Below are 19,922 nucleotides of genomic sequence, written 5' to 3' on the forward strand. Positions count from 1 at the left end.
TAAGCCCTTTAAAAAGATTCTCATTTAATCCTTGCAGTCCCCTTATGAGATAGGTACTGTTTATTGGTTCCATTGTAGATATGAAAAAAAGTGAAACACAGAGAGGTTAAGTAATTTCCCCAAGGGCACACAGCTATATCAATAGTGCGGTTGATCCTCAGTTCAAACTCATAAACTCAGTTCAAGTTCATAACATCATTAAACTGATCCTCAGTTCAAACGCATAAAGCAGCTTATTTGTGACTGTTATTACCAGCAGATCCAGAACTCAAACCAAAGATCTCGGAATGTCTGGTTCCTCCTCCCTCCTTCATCCTGAATGTCCCCTCTGGGTTCAGGACAGCACGTAGTAGCCCTGGCAGTCGTAAGTTATCCAAACAACAGCCCAGTATTTTCTGGAGACTCGGACTGCAGAGATCCTCAGCCAGCTTCAGTGCAGCAAATATCCCGTCCTGGGAGCTGGGCCTGGAGCTTCCCTTCCATTCCATGTCCACGACATGTCCTGTGTCCCCTTCCATTCCAGGACACAGGATGGGAAGGCATCCAGAAGAAAACAGTAGCCTGGCGGCTGAGAGTGTAGACTCACAGCCACACGACCTGAATTCAGACCCCATGTCTGCCATATCAGCTCTGTCCGTGTCATCTTGGGCAGGTTGTCTAACCTTTCTTATCCCCACAGTGTGCTCATCCAAACAATGGGGATAATATTAGGTTGGGCCAAATGAAATTGCCTGCTTTGTAGGTCAGCAACAGTTAAATACTAACAATTTCATAAGGCTCAGCCTAATAATAGCATTTCCCAGGTAGGGTTGTCGGGAGGGTTAATTGGATAGGTATCTATAAAGTACCCAGACCAGGGCCTGGGGCCTGGCAAACCCACAAGGAATTGTGAGCAGATTGTGATATGAACGGTGAGATGAAACCAGAGGGTCACAGAAGCAGGGACAGCTCAGAGCCATGGATCCAATCAGTGTTTATTAAGCATCTACTAAATACCACCTTCACACACATACTCCAGAGAAAACATTCTAGAGCAAGAGCTCATAACTTGGGGTTCACAGACCCCCAAGAGCTTCAAGGGCCCATGAACATTCCAAAATTATATGCTGAATCTGGGAGTGTGACACACACATGAATAATTTCTGTTTCATAGAAATTCTTAGCTTCATAGCTAAGAATTCATAGCTTCTGTCAAGTTCTCAAAGTCATCCATGACCCCGAACGGGACATGTCCGGTAGGCAATGCTGTTACTCTTTCAATACGCATTTCATGAGCATCCTCTATGTGCCGGGTTCTAGGATTTAGCATGAACTAGACAGACGTGGCCTCTGTCCCCCTGAGGGAGAGAGTGGAAAGCAAGTCCGCACAGGCAGCAGAGTGGTCCAGAAAGGGGAGCCAGGAGGCTGTGGGCATGCGTATGGGAGACTTAGTACAAGGTAGGAGAGCCATATAGACATCAGGGCCGTACAAGTGGCTGTAGAGACAGGGCTTCAGAGCCTAAAGAGAGAGCATGGATCTCCACTGTAAGGATCCAGGCAGGTTTCACAGAGGAGGTGACATTTGATCTGGACACAGAGAGGAAGAGAAGGGCATTCATTGCAGGTGGAGGTAACCCCACAAACAAAGCACAAAAGCCAGAAATTATAAGGTGTGTCTGGGATCTCTGGACCAATAATTCTTTTTGGTGGCATATAGAGGGGCAGGGACCTATAGCTGGGGACCAGCACGGAGGGCTTGGAATGCCAGGTGAAGACACTTGCCTTAACTCTTGCAAACAATGGAGAGTCCTCCTGGGCAAGGGTCGGGGATGGCATCTGAACAGTTGGCAGTGCCTGAGTGGGCTTTGAACTCCTGCTGTGCTTCTCCTCAGCTCCCGGGGCTCCCGGGGCTGACCCATTCCTGTCCTCCCTCTGCAGCTGGCCTGACAGAAGGGCTTCCCCCAGTCCTATTGGAGGGAGGCTGAAAGTCAGTCACCAAGACCCACAGAGCCCTGAGTTTGAGCCAGAAAAGGAGCATCTCCCAGGAACTGATGTCCCTGCTCTGGGGAGCGCTGATTGGGAGTTGTGGCTGAACAGTCCAGGAGGAAGAGGCCTGGGCCAGATCTAGTTGGACTGCACACAGGAGGCCATGAGTCTGATGATTAACACTATGGCCCTTGGCTCAGGTCTGACAGACCTGGGTTCAAGTCCTAGCTGTCCCATTTGCTAGCTATGTGGCCTTGGGCAGATCACTTAGACTTTCTTTCTGAGCTGCCGTTCCCCCACGTATGAATTGGGAATAACGATTCCCTTCCCCCAAGAGTTGTTGAGTGCGGATGAGATAATGCATACCGAGAGCCTGTCGCAGTGTTGGGCACAAGGGCTCGACCAGCGGTAGGTGCAATCATTCTTTTATCTCAATTGCCTGGATTCTGCTCAGCTCTGTAGACAATGAGTGTCTATTGCATGAAGAGCTTTGTTCGAGCCCCACATTGGGGGTGGAGATTACTTAAAAATAAAACCTTTTGAATAAATAAATTAAATGATGGGCTAGACAAACACACACATAAAAAATCCAAAATAAATCTAATGTATCAGAATGGCAGTTGGCAGACTTTTCTGTAAAGGACAGGAGAGTAAATATTTTAAGTTTTGATAGCTGTGTGGTCCTATTGTATCTATTCAGTTCAGTCGCCAGAGTGTGAAAACAGCCACAGGCAAAGGAATGCTGGAAGTTGTGTTCCAATAAAACTTCATTTAGCAAATGGTCAGTGGGCCGGTTTGCCAACACATGTGTTAAAGGTTCCAACCTTTGATTCTTGGAATGTCTGAAACAGACACTGAGAGTGGTCAACTAACATGTCCAAGGTCACACAGCTGAGCAGGGTTGGTGGCCCCACTCACCAACCAGTTAAGCCTTACTCCAGTCAAGCCCAGGAGCTCCAGCTCCCTACTCCTAGAGCTACTGCCTCCAAAGTCATGGCTCCTGGAGCAATAAGAGAATGTGGGCAGGGAGCTGGGGAAGCCAGAGGGAGGCCTGGACAGCGGAAGACCAGTTACCTCGGAGGGAGAAGGTGGGATGGATCATCCTTCCCTTCCTTCCAAGTGTTTTGCTGGCTCAGTGCTAGGGTCAGAATTAGGTGTTTGGCATCCAAGTCTTTGGTGTTTGGCACCCTTAATTTCTGCACCAAATAAAAAAGTACATCAAATCAAGAGTCACATTAATTTGCCACATGTCCTGCCTTATGTTGACCACCAGGGAATTTGAGATCTAGAAGGATTTAAGACCTAGCTCATGAGGGACTTGGGAAGTGGCCCCAGAAACCATGGGTCCTCAGACCCTGGTGAATGGGCAGCCCATCCAGGCTCTGGGCCCTGCCTAGGAGAGCTGAGATAGCCAGGAATTTTCCTAAGGGAGAGGATGCTTTAATTAGGCCTAAAAAGACAGAGAGGTCTCTCCAGCAGACACCCAAGAACATGGGCTATTGCCTACTCTTTCTGTATTTTTGTTCCAAATCTCTCTCTCTTCCTTCTTGACTTCCTTTTTCTTTGCTTTGCACCCCTAATTCTCTAACACAAGAGTGACAAACCTATCTATCCTTTTATGCCCACACCCATAACAGACATTGCTAATCAATCCTGACAGTCCTTTAGCTCCTTCGGGAAGACATTACTAATCATTTAGAGTTGGAACAAGAGCTTGAACCTATTTCTTCTCCTGCTAAGCTCTCTGTTCTCACCCTTCTACTTAGCTCAATTCCCATCTGCTCACTGAAGCCCAGAGAGGCCAAGTGATTTGCAAAGGGTTGCCCAGTTCTTATGGGGCTGCACGGGTGTGTATTTCCCTCCACAGAGAGACTAGTGCTAGCCTTTCTGTCTGTCCACATCTTGAGTCTGTGCATGTGACCAAGGCTGGTCTTATCCCTTAGTGACCCCAGGCATGAAGATCTACATCGACCCTTTCACCTATGAGGACCCCAATGAGGCAGTGCGGGAGTTTGCCAAGGAAATTGACATCTCCTGTGTCAAAATTGAGCAGGTGATTGGAGCAGGTAGGTGTCTGGGGCTCTCCCAGGTACCATGGCCTCAGCCATGAGTGGGGAGTACTCTTGGGGCAGAGGGTAGGATGTGGGGCAGGAACTTCAGAGGATCCTCTAAGACCTGAAGGTTCACAATACCAAAGGTAGAAAAGTCCTCAAAGGTCACCCAGTAAAATCACCTCATCAACATATGAGGAATCTGAGGCACAGGGCTGGGAAGGAGCTTACCTATCATGTCAGAGATTGACCTAGGTCTAGGACCCCATTCTCTGGACTCAGTCTAGTCCTTTGTCCTTCCCACCATTCATCCAGGTCCCTTTCTCCATCTTCCCAGGTTCCCCTACAGCCTTGCCCCATGCCCAGCCAAATACCATGGGACAGCTGTGAAGAGCTTACTCTTACACCCAGTGGTGGGTAGGAGCTTTCTGGGCCCCCACATTCTACAAAGGGGTTCTTTGTCTAAGAGGATAAGTTGACCACTGGGGAGAAGAAGCTCCTTCAGGACCCAGAAGTGGAGGTTACAAGGAGTGGGAGGTGGCACTTCCACCTGGCAAGTGACATCCCTCCTCTCTTGGTGTGTGTGTCCCAGGGGAGTTTGGCGAGGTATGCAGTGGCCACCTAAAACTACCGGGCAAGAGAGAGATCTTTGTAGCCATCAAGACGCTCAAGTCAGGCTATACTGAGAAGCAGCGCCGGGACTTCCTGAGTGAGGCCTCCATCATGGGCCAGTTCGACCACCCCAATGTCATCCACCTGGAGGGTGTTGTCACCAAGAGCACGCCTGTGATGATCATCACCGAGTTCATGGAGAACGGCTCCCTGGACTCCTTCCTCCGGGTAGGGGAAATCAAGAGTGCCAGGGGCCTGCAGATGGGGAGGAGAAGGAGCAGTGGACATAGCTTCATGGTGTCAAAGCCTGGTGGGGTCTTGGGAAAGATCTAAGTCAGGAATGGCTTCATGCTGCCTCTTTCCTTTCCCTTACCCATGGCAGGCATTGCTAATCAATCCCAGAACTCTGTCCCACTAAACCAGTAAGCCATCTCAGAATCCTTTTCATTCTAGGAAACCACAAGCAATCAGTCAGAGTTGGTATACAACTGAAATCTGTTGCTGTCTATGCTCTTAGCCAGCCTTCTCATTATGCACAAGAGAAAAGGGAGACTCAAAGACAGGTAGAGTTTGTCTAGGCTTATCTAGAGGGTCAAGATGAGAGCCAGGACTGAAACCAGGTCTCTTGAACCCTGGTCCAGGGCTTTCACCAGATTTGGATTTCTCCAAAGCTATATGTGCTGGGGGGTGGAGTCTGGAGCTTAAGGTCAAGAGAGGAAGGTTTTCAGACCCCCCCACTCACCCCCCCCCCGACCCCACGCCAGGAGATCACAGTTAATCAGCTGGACAAAGAGCACAGAAGCATGTTACTAAACTAGCTGCCATTGAGCAAACATTTACTGAGCATCTAGTATGTGCCAGGCACCTTCCATGCACCTTCTCATTTAACTCAGCCCTGGGAGGTGGGTGTAACTTATCCCCATTTTACACCCAGATGGGAAAACAGACTCAAGAAGTCAGGTCACTTGTCCAAGGCTGCACGGTCAGCAAAGGCAGACCCAGAGTCAGATCAGCTGTATCGACTCTGAAACCTGTGATCTTTTCTCCACCCTGAAACTGGCCTCTCATGGGCCTCTCTAAGCATCTGAATCCTTTCCACAGAGAGCATGAAGCCCAGGTGGCGCGTCCTGCTCTGGTTTCCCGTTGTGTGGATGGTCCAGAGCTCTGGGTCACGCCCTTCCGCTCACTGTGTGTTTCCTCCACTTCTCCCAAAGCAAAACGACGGGCAGTTCACAGTCATCCAGCTGGTAGGCATGTTGCGGGGGATCGCGGCCGGCATGAAGTACCTGGCAGACATGAACTACGTCCACCGCGACCTGGCCGCCCGTAACATCCTGGTCAACAGCAACCTGGTCTGCAAGGTGTCTGACTTCGGGCTCTCACGCTTTCTGGAGGACGACACCTCAGACCCCACGTACACCAGCGCGCTGGTAAGATGGAAACAGAGAGCCCTTTTCGGGGGTGGGGTGGGGGGCGGGGGGCGTGGTACCGGGCAAGAAGGCTTAGGTGTCCCTGTCTCCCTACAATATGTTTTCACGGACTTCTGCTCGTACCAAGCACCATGCTGGGCCCTGGAAACAGAGACACAAACCACCGTCTCTGCCCCCTTGGCACTCACAGGCTGTGCGGGGACACAGATGTGCAGAGAAACATGGAATAAAAAGAGCCATGAGTCAGGGCACCTGTCTGGGGAGGCCAAGAAGGCTTGCTGAGAGGCGGCGATATCTGAGCTGGAAGCTGAAGGGCCAATGAAAGGTGGTCAGATGCCACGTTCTCAAAGCAAGATGAGACTAGAACACAGACTGTAAGCGGGAAGGTGGTGGGCAGTAACGTGGGAGAAGCAGGCAGGGCTGACCCTGGAGAACCTCGATGCCAAGTTCAGGACTCTCTCCTGCTGAAGAGTTCAAAACAAGAAGAGCATAAGGCCCAGCCCCTGCCCAAAGAGCTCAGATGGGGGACAAGAAGAGCCAAGCACGCAGGCAAATGATTTGAGTACTGCTCTGTAGGAGAAGTGCCTCCTGGATGGAGAGACACGGGCCACAGGATTAAAAAGAGTGGGCAACTCTTGGGGACGTAGGGAAAGATTTTCAGAAACACTTAAAGGATGAGAAGAGGATTCCAGATGGCAGAGTGAGAAGAGGCATTCCACGCAGGGGGTGGGGGGAACAGCATGTGCAAACTCCCAAGGCCTGAAGCAGCACAGTGAGTTCGAGAAAGAATGAGGTGCTTCATGGGATTGGTACAGCACAGGGCTGAGGGCGAGGAGTAGCATTGAGAGCAGAGGCCACACGGATCAGCCTCCTACCTGTTAACCCTCCTCATTCTGCTCCCCAGGGTGGGAAGATTCCCATCCGCTGGACGGCCCCAGAAGCCATCCAGTACCGGAAGTTCACCTCAGCCAGTGATGTGTGGAGCTATGGAATCGTCATGTGGGAGGTGATGTCCTACGGGGAGCGACCCTACTGGGACATGACCAACCAGGACGTAAGTTTCCAAGGGCCGGGCCCAGCCCAGTGTTGAGTGATTCTAATGTCTGTGCAGGATCCCAGACTCTCTGGGGGTCAAGTAGGAAAGACCTACTCATCCACAATTCAGCAAACCTTCAAGATGCGTTCACCTTGCGGCCAGCCCCGAATGAGACCATAGCTGTCCCTGAGGTATTTTCCGTGTAACTGAGGGACAAGGCGATTATTCCAGGAACCAGTTGTTATCAGGAACTTTACGAGCAGGTGCTAAATTGGAGAAGGCGGGTGTCGAGTCCTGCAGGGGTTGAGGCAGGGGCCACGTGAGCAAGATCAGTCAGGAAGTGTTCCCAGGACTTGGAGACATGAGGATGTCGAAGGGGAAGAATAGGCTGTGCAAAGGCCCAGAGGTAGGATGCTGAGGGAGCAGGCTGGGGAACAGTAGGGAGGAAAGATGGTCAGAAAGGTTGATAAGGTTCCATAATGGAGTGTTTGAAAGCCAACCCAGCACATTTGGATTTGCAACAACACAGAACAGGAAGGACTTAAAGAAGCTTCTCGAGCAGGGAGGGTGACCCACAGTCCAGCTGGGAAAGGTGAGTCTGGGCCTGTGGCAGGACAGATTGGAGAGAGGCATTTTTAGCTCCTTTTCCTGACAGAGGAGTGGGCGGAGCCATGTAGAGCCACGCGATGGGGTCCGACCCAGGAGACATGTCTCACCTGGAGCAGTAAATGGCACCAAAAACAAGAGTTGTTGTCACCCGGGGGTGAAGGGCCAGAGAGAGGAGTCCTAGGAAAGGAAAAAGTGGTCCACAAGAGGGTCAGCCTGGTAGACATTGAGGCAAAAGGTATCTCGGGGTGTCGGCTTTCCCGGGATTGGGAGAGGGGGCAGGCACGCAGCCCCCAGGTCAGAATGAGGCCACAGATGGTGGGAACCCAGGGGAGGGGCATCCCTGGGGCTGTGTCCAGGAGGCGGAGGCAGCTGTCATGGCAACCAAATAGGTCTGCCTTGCTGCAGAGGTCGAGGGGAAAAATAGGTCAGGTGAGAGGCAGACGCTCTTTATCCCACCCACCCCACCCCCTCTGGCCCCGTGTCGTCCGCAGGTAATTAATGCCATCGAGCAGGACTACCGGCTGCCGCCCCCCATGGACTGCCCCAGCGCCCTGCACCAGCTCATGCTGGACTGCTGGCAGAAGGACCGCAACCACCGGCCTAAGTTCGGCCAGATCGTCAACACGCTGGACAAAATGATCCGAAACCCCAACAGCCTCAAAGCCATGGCACCCCTCTCCTCTGGGTACGGCTCTGGTCTGGCCTCACCCCCTCTCCCAGTGCGTCTCTGCCCCCGTCCTCAGCCGGCCCTTCCTCTCCCCGAATCCCAACCCCTCCCCAGCCCTGCCCAGGCTCCCCCGGCTGCAGGCAGCTGGGGGTCAAGGAAGGACAGCACAAGCTTCCTTGGGCACTGACCCTGCCTGGTGGTGCAGAGGAGGCCAGGACACAGTAGAGGAGAAGGAAGTGGTAGAGACAGTGAAGGAAGCACTTTTTAAAGCATGGCCGTGGTCAGAGAGGACGGCATTTAAGAAAAAATTATCAGAATCTGGGGTGGTAAACAGGTTGACTGGTCACTGGGCTTCCTTCCTAGCTCCCTTCCTGCTCAAATCTGGACCCTCTGACCTACCTCTGCGTCCTCCCCAGCACTGCCATGCACACGCGTGCACACACTCACAGGCACACTTACACAGTCCTACGCACCGTCAGGCACAAGAACTCATGCTTGTGCTCTCCCAAAATGGTCTCACACATGGATACACACCCATTTGCAGGCCCTCATGCCTACCCTCCCTGCGTGTTCAGAAGTACAGACACAGGGACGCCTTGGTGGCTCAGTTGGTTAAGCAGCTGCCTTTGGCTCAGGCCATGATCCCAGCGTCCTGGGATCGAGTCCCACCTCGGGCTCCTTGCTCAGCGGGGAGCCTGCTTTTTCCTCTGCCTCTGCTGCCACTCGGCCTGCCTGTGCTCGCTCTCGCTCTCTCTCTCTGGCAAATAAATAAATAAAATCTTTAAAAAAAAAAAAAAAGAAGAAGTACAGACACACACGGACACACACAGACACACACAGACACAAACAGACGCACGCTCACTCACCGTTCCTGACTCAGCTGGACGAGCGTTATCCCCGGTGATCTGAGGCCTGCCTCCTCCCAGTGGTCCCCAGGCATATGCTCCCTCAGACCTGGGTCACCACCACCTTGCTTGGGTGGCTGCGCCGGACCCCTGTCCCCGCCAGCCCTGCACACTCTTTCTCTTTGGGAACCTATCAGAGTTTCTCTGGGGCATCCAGTCAGGGGTGCTCAGGGTCCAGGGCTGGCTTTGTCCAAACACTCTTTGGGCCCAAGTCTTTCACCTGCCAAGTTCTTATGGCCCATAGTTAGCGTTTGTCTCTACCTGTCGCTTCCCACCAGGACCCCATCAGCCACTCCTGGGTCTCCGGATAAAACCCTTCTGAGCTTTGAGCCCCATGAGGGTCACTTCCATCCTGGCTTGCTCCCACGAGCACCGCTAGCCTCGTCTAGACTTTGGAGGTACAACCCACAGTTTCCCAGAGCACACCCAGCCTGGGGAAGGACAGGGGACACAGCGACTCGTAGCACAGTTAGTCCGGCTGAACTCCCCCCCTCCTGATCATCAGAGGCTTGGAGAAGCATCTCGCTCCTCACCACTGTGCGCCGGCCTCCCAGCAGCCTGTTCAGAGGCACCTCTGGACTTCCCAGGGGGCCTCATTGTTGAGTCCTGCACACACACGCCCGCATAGTCACACACAAACGTGTCCCCTTGACATAGGTGCAAATGCACACCCACTCTCATACAGAAATACATACACACACACTCACCTTCGTCCCCACAGATGGATACACAGGTGCAGGTACAAAGCCCGCAGCAGCGCCCCGCGCTCACCCTTGCCCCGCTCCCGGCACCTGCCCTAACCATCTGTCGCCCACCCCCACCCCCAGAATCAACCTGCCGCTGCTGGACCGCACCATCCCCGACTACACCAGCTTTAACACGGTGGACGAGTGGCTGGAGGCCATCAAGATGGGACAATACAAGGAGAGCTTCGCCAACGCCGGTTTCACCTCCTTCGATGTCGTGTCACAGATGATGATGGAGTAAGTGCCCGGCTGTCTCGCCCACCATTACCAGTACTGCTCCCCAGCCATCCCAGCAAGCCGGGGTCTCTGGAGGGCGAGGAGTCACGTTCAGATCAACCCCCAGGTCTGCCCGTGGCCAAGGGCAAATCAGAACCTCCCTGCGCCCCAGCTGTTTTCTGTAAACCAGAGGTCGTTAGGAAGATCAAAGGGATATACAGTGAGTGTGTACTTCATAAATGCAAGTTCCCCTCCCCTTCCCTGGAGCAGAGGAGACCCCGTGCACCTGAGTGTCCTGACTCCCAGTCCCAGGCTCCTTCCATCCCCACTAGTCAGTCCAGCACCGGCAATCTACCTACTCCGCCCTTCCCTTGCTCTCTCCAGCAGGAAACCCCTGGAGAAGCCCAGGCAGCTCTCCACCCGGCCCAAGGGCTCCCCCACCCCCACATTTCCCTAACACACATGCTTCTCTCCCAAAGGGACATTCTCCGGGTTGGGGTCACCTTGGCTGGCCACCAGAAAAAAATCCTGAACAGTATCCAGGTGATGCGGGCACAGATGAACCAAATCCAGTCTGTGGAGGTTTGACGCTCACCCGCCTCGGCTCACCTCTCCCTCCAGGCCCCCGCCCCCTCCGCCCCACACGCCGGCCCCCTGGTTCTCCGTCCACGTCCACCGCGGGCTCAGCCGCCTGCCAGGAGGCCACGGGCAGCAGGAAGAACCGAGCAGCGCTCCAGCCACGAGACCTCACCAGGAATATGTGAAACTCAAGAAAACAGATCCTGGGAGGGGGCGGGAAATACAAGAAATATTTTTTAAAGAGGATTCTCATAAGGAAAGCGATCATTGTTCTTAGGGAAAAATTTGAAAAAAAAAAAAAAAAAAAAAAAAAAAAGGGCTTGGGAGATCCACGCGATTAGTCCCAACTGGAGACCAAAAGCAGTTTCTCTCCAATTGCCTCTGGGAAGGCGACCTGGCCAGAGCCAAGAAACACTTTCAGGAAAACCAATGTGAAGGGAGAGACAGGGGCCACCCTTCTCTCCCGACCCTGGGCTGCTCTTCCAGGATTCACTCAACAGCCACAGGCCAGGCAGAGGTGGCCGCCGTCACAGGAACCGTTCCCACTGCCGCTGGGCAAACAGAATTTTTCTGTCTTTGGAGAATATTTCAGAAACTCTGACGAAAAAGACTGGGCTTCTCCTGTCGGCTCCTGGGGCTGAAAGGGGGCTTTTGTCCTCCTCAGTCGGAGAGACCATGGGGACACCGGAAAGGTCAGCCTTCCTGAGGATGACCGGCCCCCCAAGGACTGCCGCGCCACGTCCCTGTCGCGCCGTGCGGTGCCCGGCAGCCCCCGCCTGGAGGCCTGTTGGCTGCGGTGACTGCCATCAGCTACGACTGCCACTGAGAAAGGATTGCTCCTGCATTTGGGTTTGTTTACAGCAATTCGTGGACTCGGGGGTATTTTGGTCAGAGGTGGATTTGGTTTGGGGGGTTTGTTGGGGTTGTTTTTTTTTTTATGACAATGAAGTGACACTTTGACATTTCCTACATTTTGAGGACTTGATCCTTCTCCAAGAAGAAGGTGCTTTCTGCTTACTGACTTAGGCAATACACCAAGGGCGAGATTTTATATGCACATTTCTGGATTTTTTATATGGTTTTCATTGACACTCTTCCCTCCTCCCCCTGCAGAGTGTTTCCCTCCCCTGCTGCCAGGCCTCACCAAAGCCAACTGCCACGGGGCCATCTGGGCCATGCAGAGACCGAGTGAGGATGAGGGGCTGGGGTAGAGGAGCCCCCCACCCAGGACTGCTTTGGAAAGCACCAGATTGAGAAGGAAGCAAGCCCTAGGGCTGCAGAACCACACACCTTGTCCACTTCCCCACCCCCCTGCCCCAGTCTGCCCAGTGCTTCCCAGGCAAATAGGCCCCTTTGAGGTTCCCGAGAGCCCTCAGATGGCCAGAGCCGGGTTCTGCCTCTGGGAGCCTGAGCCGGGCCTCAGATCATTCACTGTGATATCCCAGCTCTCCAGAGTGTCACCCTCAGAGGCGTGTCCTTTCCTCCCCTGAGGGGAAAGTGTATGGTTTCTCTCCGATCCCCCTTTGCCCAAAGTCTGAAGGTCTTAGCCGGGCTGGCAGGAGAGAACCATCAGCTGTGGGGTCTGGCCACAAAGTCCCTCCTGTGGGCAAACGCAGGCACCTGAGCGGAACAATCGGTTAGTGAATTGAATGGAAATAAACATTTTAGTTATAAAACGACCCCTGTTCTCTGTAAGTTCCAAGAGAGACTCTGGCACCCTGGGACATGTCAAGTGACCCACGATGCTCTTCTAAGGGACCCTTCCTTCCTCGGGCTTCTAGAAGGCCCAAGGCTGAGAAAATGGATGAAGGACACCGAAGGTCCACGTGACCTCTCTGACTCTGGCTTGGCAAAGGCACAGGCAACAAAAGAAGCAGGTTGAAAGTGGCTCAGAATTCAGCGTCGGATGCCCTGCAAATTAGGGTGAGCCTCTACGGGAAGCATCAGGGCCAGGGAGTAGACAGGGGTGCCCTCGGCCCTCCTGGGCCAGAGGAAGGGGGTCAGGGTGTTACGTAAGCTGTGATTGTGGTAGTGTGAGGGTCCCGGAGTACCCATGGACCCCTCCAGCCAAAGCTGCAGGTAAGATCAGCTTATCCCGGTCAAGGCTAATCTCTGCAAATGCGCTCCTACGCACACGCCATCCGGAATCTTTGTGTGGAAGGAGGAGGCCGGAAGGCGTATGTGCTGTGGATTTCAAGTCCAGGTGGGGAGGGAGAGGCAGAGGCTCCACATCTCAGACCTTCCCGCTTTGTCCATGGGAAGGATCCTGGCCGCAGGTGGCCCCGGGGGGTGGGGGGGCAGCCTGAACCAGCCTGTCGTCTGTCACTCACCTGTTCTCCAGAACCCAAGATGCAAGGGGAAGGAAGGGATTAAGAGGGGAGCAGGGGCCCCTGGGGGGCAACAGCAGAGGGAGCCACAGGGAAGGCATTGGCTGGCTGCCCACGGACTGGCCAGCCTTGGCCCAGCCAGCCACCCTTTGTGCCCCAAAGCTGCCCAGCACGGGTGGCAGCTGTCCTAGCACACAAGGTCACCTTCTGGAGGAGCTGCCCTGATGCTCTCTAGATTAACTCCATCTCCCCAGCCCGCCCCCCACCACTCTGGGACCCCACAGGGGGCTGGCACTCGGTGCTTGCTGTCAGATGGCTTCCTGTCCTAAGCTGCGAGGCTGCTGTCCGCTAGCCAGCTTGTTTGCCCATCCACCCTTAAGGGCAGAGTCCTCCGTGGGCCTGAGCCCCCACGTGCCTGTGTCTCAGAGTGCAGGTGCCACCCAGACTGCAGGGAAACGCGATCACTGGGACCGTCTCGGGTGCAGGCAGATGCCCATCTCTCCCTGCTGCCCCCCACCACCACCTCTTGCTCGCTGCTCCGCAAGGAGGGGCAGGCCCTGCTGCCCACTGGCCTGGGCACACAGCTCTGAGCCTCCCGCTGCCTGGTTACTAATCCTTTCCTGGCTCAACCTCCCCGAGTGCCACCCCCCACCTGCCCAACAGTGTCAGAGGGGTTTCCGGCTGCTCTGCACACAGTTGGTACTGGAGGAAAGAAAGCTGCCTTGTAAACACGGGCCAGGACACCATGGAAATGGGGACCAGCTGCTCTCAGAGGGTGTGACAGGCAGATTTATGGAGGGCTAGGCTGGTAGTCCTCCTGCCCCAAACCCCCCCCACCCCCAGGGTGGGGTTATTGTTGATCATCAGGCTTCTTCCTGGGGGATGATGTTCAAAATTTCTATCACCTGGTAAGATGTGGGCAGATCATTCAGAATAGAGAATGGTCTTAGTGCTAGACCCAGAGGCCTCGGAACGGGGGCTGGGTGGCGAGGGCAGTCGGGGACACTTCAGGGACCGGCATGGTGCTGTTTGCTAACCAGCGGTACCTCCCGCTCAGATGGCATCGGCCGGCCTTTTCCCTGCATTTCTGCTTGGTCTCCATGCTGTCACCTCTCAGGGAGCTCTCTGCCACCCCCTTGTGTGCAGCCACTAGCCTTGCATCCTCTTAGATCAGGGTTTCCTCCCGGAAGACTGGGAGGTCCTGCACTCTCCCAGCCAGCCCTTCCTTCCTCTGCCCTGAAGCTCAGGAAGGTCCCAGGGTCCAGACCACCGCCCACCCCACTGCTGGGCCCTCAGTCACTCCTGCCTTTCTCCTGGGCTCCTGTGGTTCCCAGACTGTACTAAAGGCGAGAAGATTCTTGCCGGAGGAAAGAATGTAAATGCATTCAAAGGACAGGATGCCCAGTGTGCTAGGGAAAATGCATCCTGACCCCAGAGTGGCAGTGTAGCTCCTGTCACTAACTTGAGATATGGATCTGGGTGAGTCATTTGTCCTCACTGAGGCTCAGTCTCCCATCTGTGAAATGAGAAGATTGGGCTGGGTGTGTCAGGCATGCAAAACACTTGGTATATCACAGTACTGTGAGGAGGGACTATTTCCTCCCATGGGTAGGGGGAAACTGAGGCTCAGAGAGGGGAAGTGACTTGCTCAGGATTGCACAGCCAGGAAGGGGCAGAGCAGGGCTGTGTTCATCTGTTCCCAATGCCCACTCCCCGTACTCGATTAGAGGACATAAAGCACGCGGTGTCTGAGGCTGGCTGGTAAGTGAAGAGAGAGCTCAAATGGGCTGGGGTTGTCAGGGAGGGCTTCATGGAGGAGGCTGTCTTGAAAATGACAGAAGCTGAGAGAGAGGTCATTCCAGGTGGGAGGTACAATGTAACCAAAGATACAGAGTCCAGAATGGTCCAACCATGAGTTGTGTCTGGATGAGCCACAGGAATGGTGAGAAGTAGGGGTTGATCGAAGAGGCGGGTAAGGTAGCTTAAAAGTGATGCCCAGTCTAGCCACAGCCAGCTCTTGGCCAGAAGAGCAGTGACAGCAGGAGCAGTGGGTCCTAGGAGGAAGAGTCAGTCCGGCCATCGGATGGAGAGCTCCCCCTCAGAACTCCCCCTCTCCTCCTGGAGGAAGAGCCCCCTGGAAAAGCCCTCATTTATTCCAGGAGAACACAAGCCTTGCTGCTTCACTTTCCGTCCTCACTCACTGAGGCAGATAATCCAAAGAGTCACGTCAGCTGCTTGCAACAGCGGGGTTGGATCTGTGCTACCTGATTCTTAATTCAGCTGCATTCGATGGATGCTCACCCCATTTCTGCCTGGCCTCGCTGCAAGCAGCCGGGCATGACCCGAGTTGAGTAGATATGGGTGGCGGTGGTGGCATAGGAAGGCGGGCCGGTGATCACGGTGGAGCCCTGGGGGCACAGAACGGAGAGCAGGGGTGAGAAGGACCTAGGGCTTGGGTGGGTGGCTTGCACACTTCTTGGGAAGCTCCTCTCGACTCTGGGAGGCCTGGCCCTGCTGAGATGAGCCAGACACACTGGAAGGGTCTGTCTGGGGTCCTGCTGCTTTCAGTAGTGTGTTATGCTGGGGCGACCCAGAGGGAGGTTAGGGAGCTGCACTATACATGCCTACACCACTTGCTGGCCTTGACCCAGCCTCCTGTGAAATGGCTCCTGCCGTAATACTTAGCATGAAGAGCGGCCTTGGAGCTGGCCAGTGACTTGGCCTCTGCTGTGTGACACAGGAAGGCTCAGGGACGCTGCTGTGAGAGTCTTGCCTCAGGAGTTTGACGCCACAGACATTGCACTGATGCTGCTCCATACGCCAGGCCCCCCGTGTGGGGCTCTTACCAGTGTTACCAACCCCTACTAGTGAGGAAACAGATTCCCACGGGTGATTTCCAGAGCATTCCAAACAAGCCATCTGCCTTTAGTGTTCTCTCCTTCCCGCATCGCGGGTGGATCTCTCAACACGTTGGCCATGGCCCATCTGTATTAGAATCTTCCTCCGGGCCATTTATTCATCTTGTGGATTCCTGGGCTGCACCGTGACCCCCTGAGTCAGAATCCCCAAGGCCACCCCCAGGGGCATCTACTTTTAACAAACTGCTCCAGGAGATTCCTCCAGATACGGAAATCTCTTCACTTCTCCCACGACAACCTATGCCCTGATGTCTGCCGGGAGGGAGGGTCTGGCTTAGACAGGGATTTGCAAAAAGCAAGACATCGTCAGATAAGATGTCTGAACTCAGACATGGATTAGGACCCATGAAGGGGGTGGGGGCGCTGAGCTGACCCTCAGGAATGTGTTCAGACTGAGCTAAGCTTTCAGGAAAGTTAGACCCCCAGACCCCGCATCTCTCTGAGTTTAGCTTCACAGCATGAAGGCTGCCGCGGGAAAGCTGATATAGTAAGAAGAAATGGGAACTTAATACTTCACAGGGGCCCACCAGCCCACCCAGAGCCACCCTATGGAGACCCCGCGGCTCCCAAGGCTATAATCCAGGCCTGTTCACTCAATACCTGGCCGGGTGGGCCAGGCGAAGTCAGTGCAGGTCTTCCAGCTAGGCCTGGAGGGTCCTATATGCTGCCCCCTTCGAACTCTCCTGCCCAGACCCAGACATGGCTTTCATGGGAGGGAGAAGAGCAAGGGAAGGACCCTGCCTCGGGGCCTCACAGCCTCTGCTGGAGGAGGGGGACGAACGAGGGAGGAGGTCAGAGCCAGGCCACGCACACTGGGGACCCCGCTGAGGCTGTAAGGGTCCAGGCTAACATTCCACAAAGGAAAAGACTCCGAGATTTTAAGATTGCAAGCCCTGTAATTCTAACAGAAGGATTTCATATTTTTCAGATTCAATCACCATGTGATTTGAGACTGATAGCTCTTAAAACTTAAAACCTAAAACTTTAGGGCCCATCATGGGTCCCTAAAGCTCAGGGGTCACAAAGAGAATGAAAGACACTGAGAAAAACAGCTAAACTCAAATACTAGGAAAGCTCCATTCTGTGAGTCAGAGAGGTACCCTCACGAGGACCCGGGACCCTTTCTTTTGAGTGTGATGTTGAATTTCTGTCCTGGGAAAGTAATAGAAATACTTCTGGTACCCCAGCTGAGCAAAGCCCACAGGTGGGCTGTAGTGCCTACTAGCTGGTAGACAGGACAGGCCAGCTCAGAAGCCAAGAGGGGACCCCCATGGGCTCCATTTGGGAAGAGACTTATTTGGGGTGGAAGGTGCAGGAAACTTAGTTTCCTCAAGTTTGTTGAGGAAACTACCCCAAGTCCACCACCTTTCCTTTCAGCGCCGGAGTCTTGACACTGGGCAACCACGGAGTCTTGCTATGAACCCCAGAGCCAGGTGCCCTGCCACGAACCCTTGGGATGCAATGTCCATGGCCACACAAGCCCCTGCCTGATTCTAAGGACCCCTTCACCTTTCCAGTGAGGCCACTGCCTATAGGATCTGGCAGACCAGGGAGGTGCCTATGGATTGGTAAGAACTAGTGGTCAGTCTGGCTGTGCTCCCTTCTGTGGACGGGACTCCAGTGAGCAGGGGGCATGAACTTGGGCAGGGCACATCTCTTTGGATTCCAGAGAAGAGTAATTACTGGTGGATCCTACCCAGCCCCGAATCCTAATCATAGCTGCTATGTCTTGAGTGCCAACAATCTGCCAGGAAATGCTCTTAACTTTTGATACACATCGTGTTGCTTAACCCTCACGTGGCTCTGTGAGACAGGTACAATTAGAATTCCCACTCCACAGACTAGGAGACTCAGAGATGGGCGCGGTGGCCCTTCCAGGTCACATAGTAGCCAGTGGTCTCTGACCACAGTACCTGCTCTCATAAACACTGCTATCTGCTGCTACCAGTGGCCCCTACTCAGCCCCACTCCCCGTCAGACCCTTTGCCAATCAAACCCTAGATCTCCAGGAGGCACTCTGTTCAGGGCACACTTTCTTTGACCTTGGCCTCCTAGAGCCACTGTCAGAGCCATGGGCAGTGGAGGTGAGGACCTGGATTCCCCCCTCCTCATGCCAGGTGTTTACTTGAGCCTGTGCTATGCAGGCCAGATCTCCCATCTGGAGGCCAGGGGGCCTGTCAGGGTTTCACAGAACCCTGTTTCCTTTGGTCGTGAACGTGGGTTTTTCTGACAATGCTGGGGGGTTGGGAGGCAATGCGGCTGGGGTTCCGAGGGCTGTGGGTCAGACCTGGCTCTTCCAGACCCCCACTGCTGTGACCAAGGAAATCTCACCAGCTGTGTCCATGAGCAACCCTGACCCTGTTACTCCAATGCCTTTGTAGGAGTATTTTTAGCAGAAGCTTTTTTTTTTTTTTTCCCCAAAATAAATGTGAATTGTAAAAATTATCACCTGGACTTGTGGTTTGTGGTAGTTTCTTTTCTTTTTTTTTTTCTACTGAGGTTCCCTGGGGAACGAGTGGGTGCTCCTAAAGGATCTCCATGGGGTCCTGAAGCCTGACTAGGAGTTTTCCAAGGCTAAGAATAGAGCCAAGGCTAGGACTGGGATTGGCGGTGGGGTGGGATTTGGCCTGAGCTGGGGTTGGGTGTGGAATCGGAGCAATACAGAGAATATTCAGTCATGTGTGGTATTTTGAGCTCTTCTGTCTGGGGTCCTAGCCTCAGAATCGCAACTCTGCCATCTGTCAGTTCCGTATCCTTGGAGAGGTCATATAATTGCTCTAAGCCTCATTTCCACGTCTGTAAAATGGGGCAATAATGCCGAACACTAGAGGGTAGATAAGGAGTGAATAAGATGAGCATAGCAAGTCCTTCGTGCTCACGGATGTCAGCGCTTGGTATTTTGCTGAGCAGAAAGCAAGGTCCGTGTCTGTCATATGTTCTGCAGGACAAGGCCTGACCCATAGTAGAGTCTCCATAAACATTTGTCAAATAAATGTCAGTTGAAGTTCTGTTTGGTAAAAAAAAAAAAAAAAAAAAAGCCTGGAGAGATTCAAAGAGGGTTCATGGTCAAATCCACTAGGCAAATTCTGGACTTCAACAAGTTGCCCAGCTTTCTTTACTTCAGGATACTGAAGAGCCTTGAGTATGCTAAAGAGCATGTCCAAAATGGTGTAATCGGGCCACCTAGGTGGCTCAGTCGGTTAAGCATCTGACTCCTGCATTGGGATCAGGTCACGATCTCAGGGTCGTGAGATGGAGCCCTGTGTCGGGCTCTGCGCTCGCTGGAGGGTCTGCTGGAGATTCTCTCCCTCCTCCTGCTCTAAAATAAATAAACAAATCTTTAAAAAAAAAAAAAAAAGTGTTCTCATTTGCTGCATTTGCCATTCTAAAGAGAGCATCTCATGGGACCCGTTTCCCTGGGAGCAGATTTGGAGAAGTAAACCAGCTCTTGGGTAATGCTCTGGGGGTTAGAGGTAGAGCAGGGCTGGGGCTGAAGTCAGGCCTAGGAACAATGTTGGGTAGCAAGTCAGAGAAGATGGGATCTAGGAGGTTGTCTTTTCATTCATTCGTTCAATATTTATTCATGCATTCAAAAAGTACTTACTGTATTCCCCCTCCACAAAAGGTGCTTTATGAGATGTCATGGGGGACACAGAAATGACCCACGCATGCACCTGGAGAGTTTCTCAGGGCATTTGTACCACCTCACGGCATGTGAACTGGCACCCACAGGGTGACAGACGCGAGGCTGGTGTAGTAATTTACACACATGCCCTCACTTACAGAAGTCCCCTGTCAGTGGAGGAAACCAGTAAGTACTCAGGTCATTACAACATGCCTAGGAGTTCTCCTGGAAGCTAA

The 19,922-nt window shown here is 53.5% G+C and overlaps 1 protein-coding gene across 3 annotated transcripts in view; it reads left to right on the forward strand.

The window, feature by feature from the left end:
- Nucleotides 1-12,495, forward strand: part of EPHB2 (EPH receptor B2) — a 183,629-nt gene extending 171,134 nt beyond the window's left edge. For all 3 annotated transcript variants that reach the window (XM_059136590.1, XM_059136587.1, XM_059136589.1), the window contains exons 10-16: nucleotides 3,909-4,031; nucleotides 4,609-4,856; nucleotides 5,843-6,058; nucleotides 6,963-7,112; nucleotides 8,195-8,388; nucleotides 10,103-10,258; nucleotides 10,717-12,495. In XM_059136590.1, the coding sequence (XP_058992573.1) occupies nucleotides 3,909-4,031; nucleotides 4,609-4,856; nucleotides 5,843-6,058; nucleotides 6,963-7,112; nucleotides 8,195-8,388; nucleotides 10,103-10,258; nucleotides 10,717-10,825 (1,196 nt within the window). In that variant the 3' untranslated portion in view covers nucleotides 10,826-12,495. The remainder of the gene's footprint in view (nucleotides 1-3,908; nucleotides 4,032-4,608; nucleotides 4,857-5,842; nucleotides 6,059-6,962; nucleotides 7,113-8,194; nucleotides 8,389-10,102; nucleotides 10,259-10,716) is intronic.
- Nucleotides 12,496-19,922: the final 7,427 nt, after the last annotated feature.

Source organism: Mustela lutreola, chromosome 10 (genome assembly GCF_030435805.1).
Source record: "Mustela lutreola isolate mMusLut2 chromosome 10, mMusLut2.pri, whole genome shotgun sequence".
Lineage (NCBI taxonomy): Eukaryota > Metazoa > Chordata > Mammalia > Carnivora > Mustelidae > Mustela > Mustela lutreola.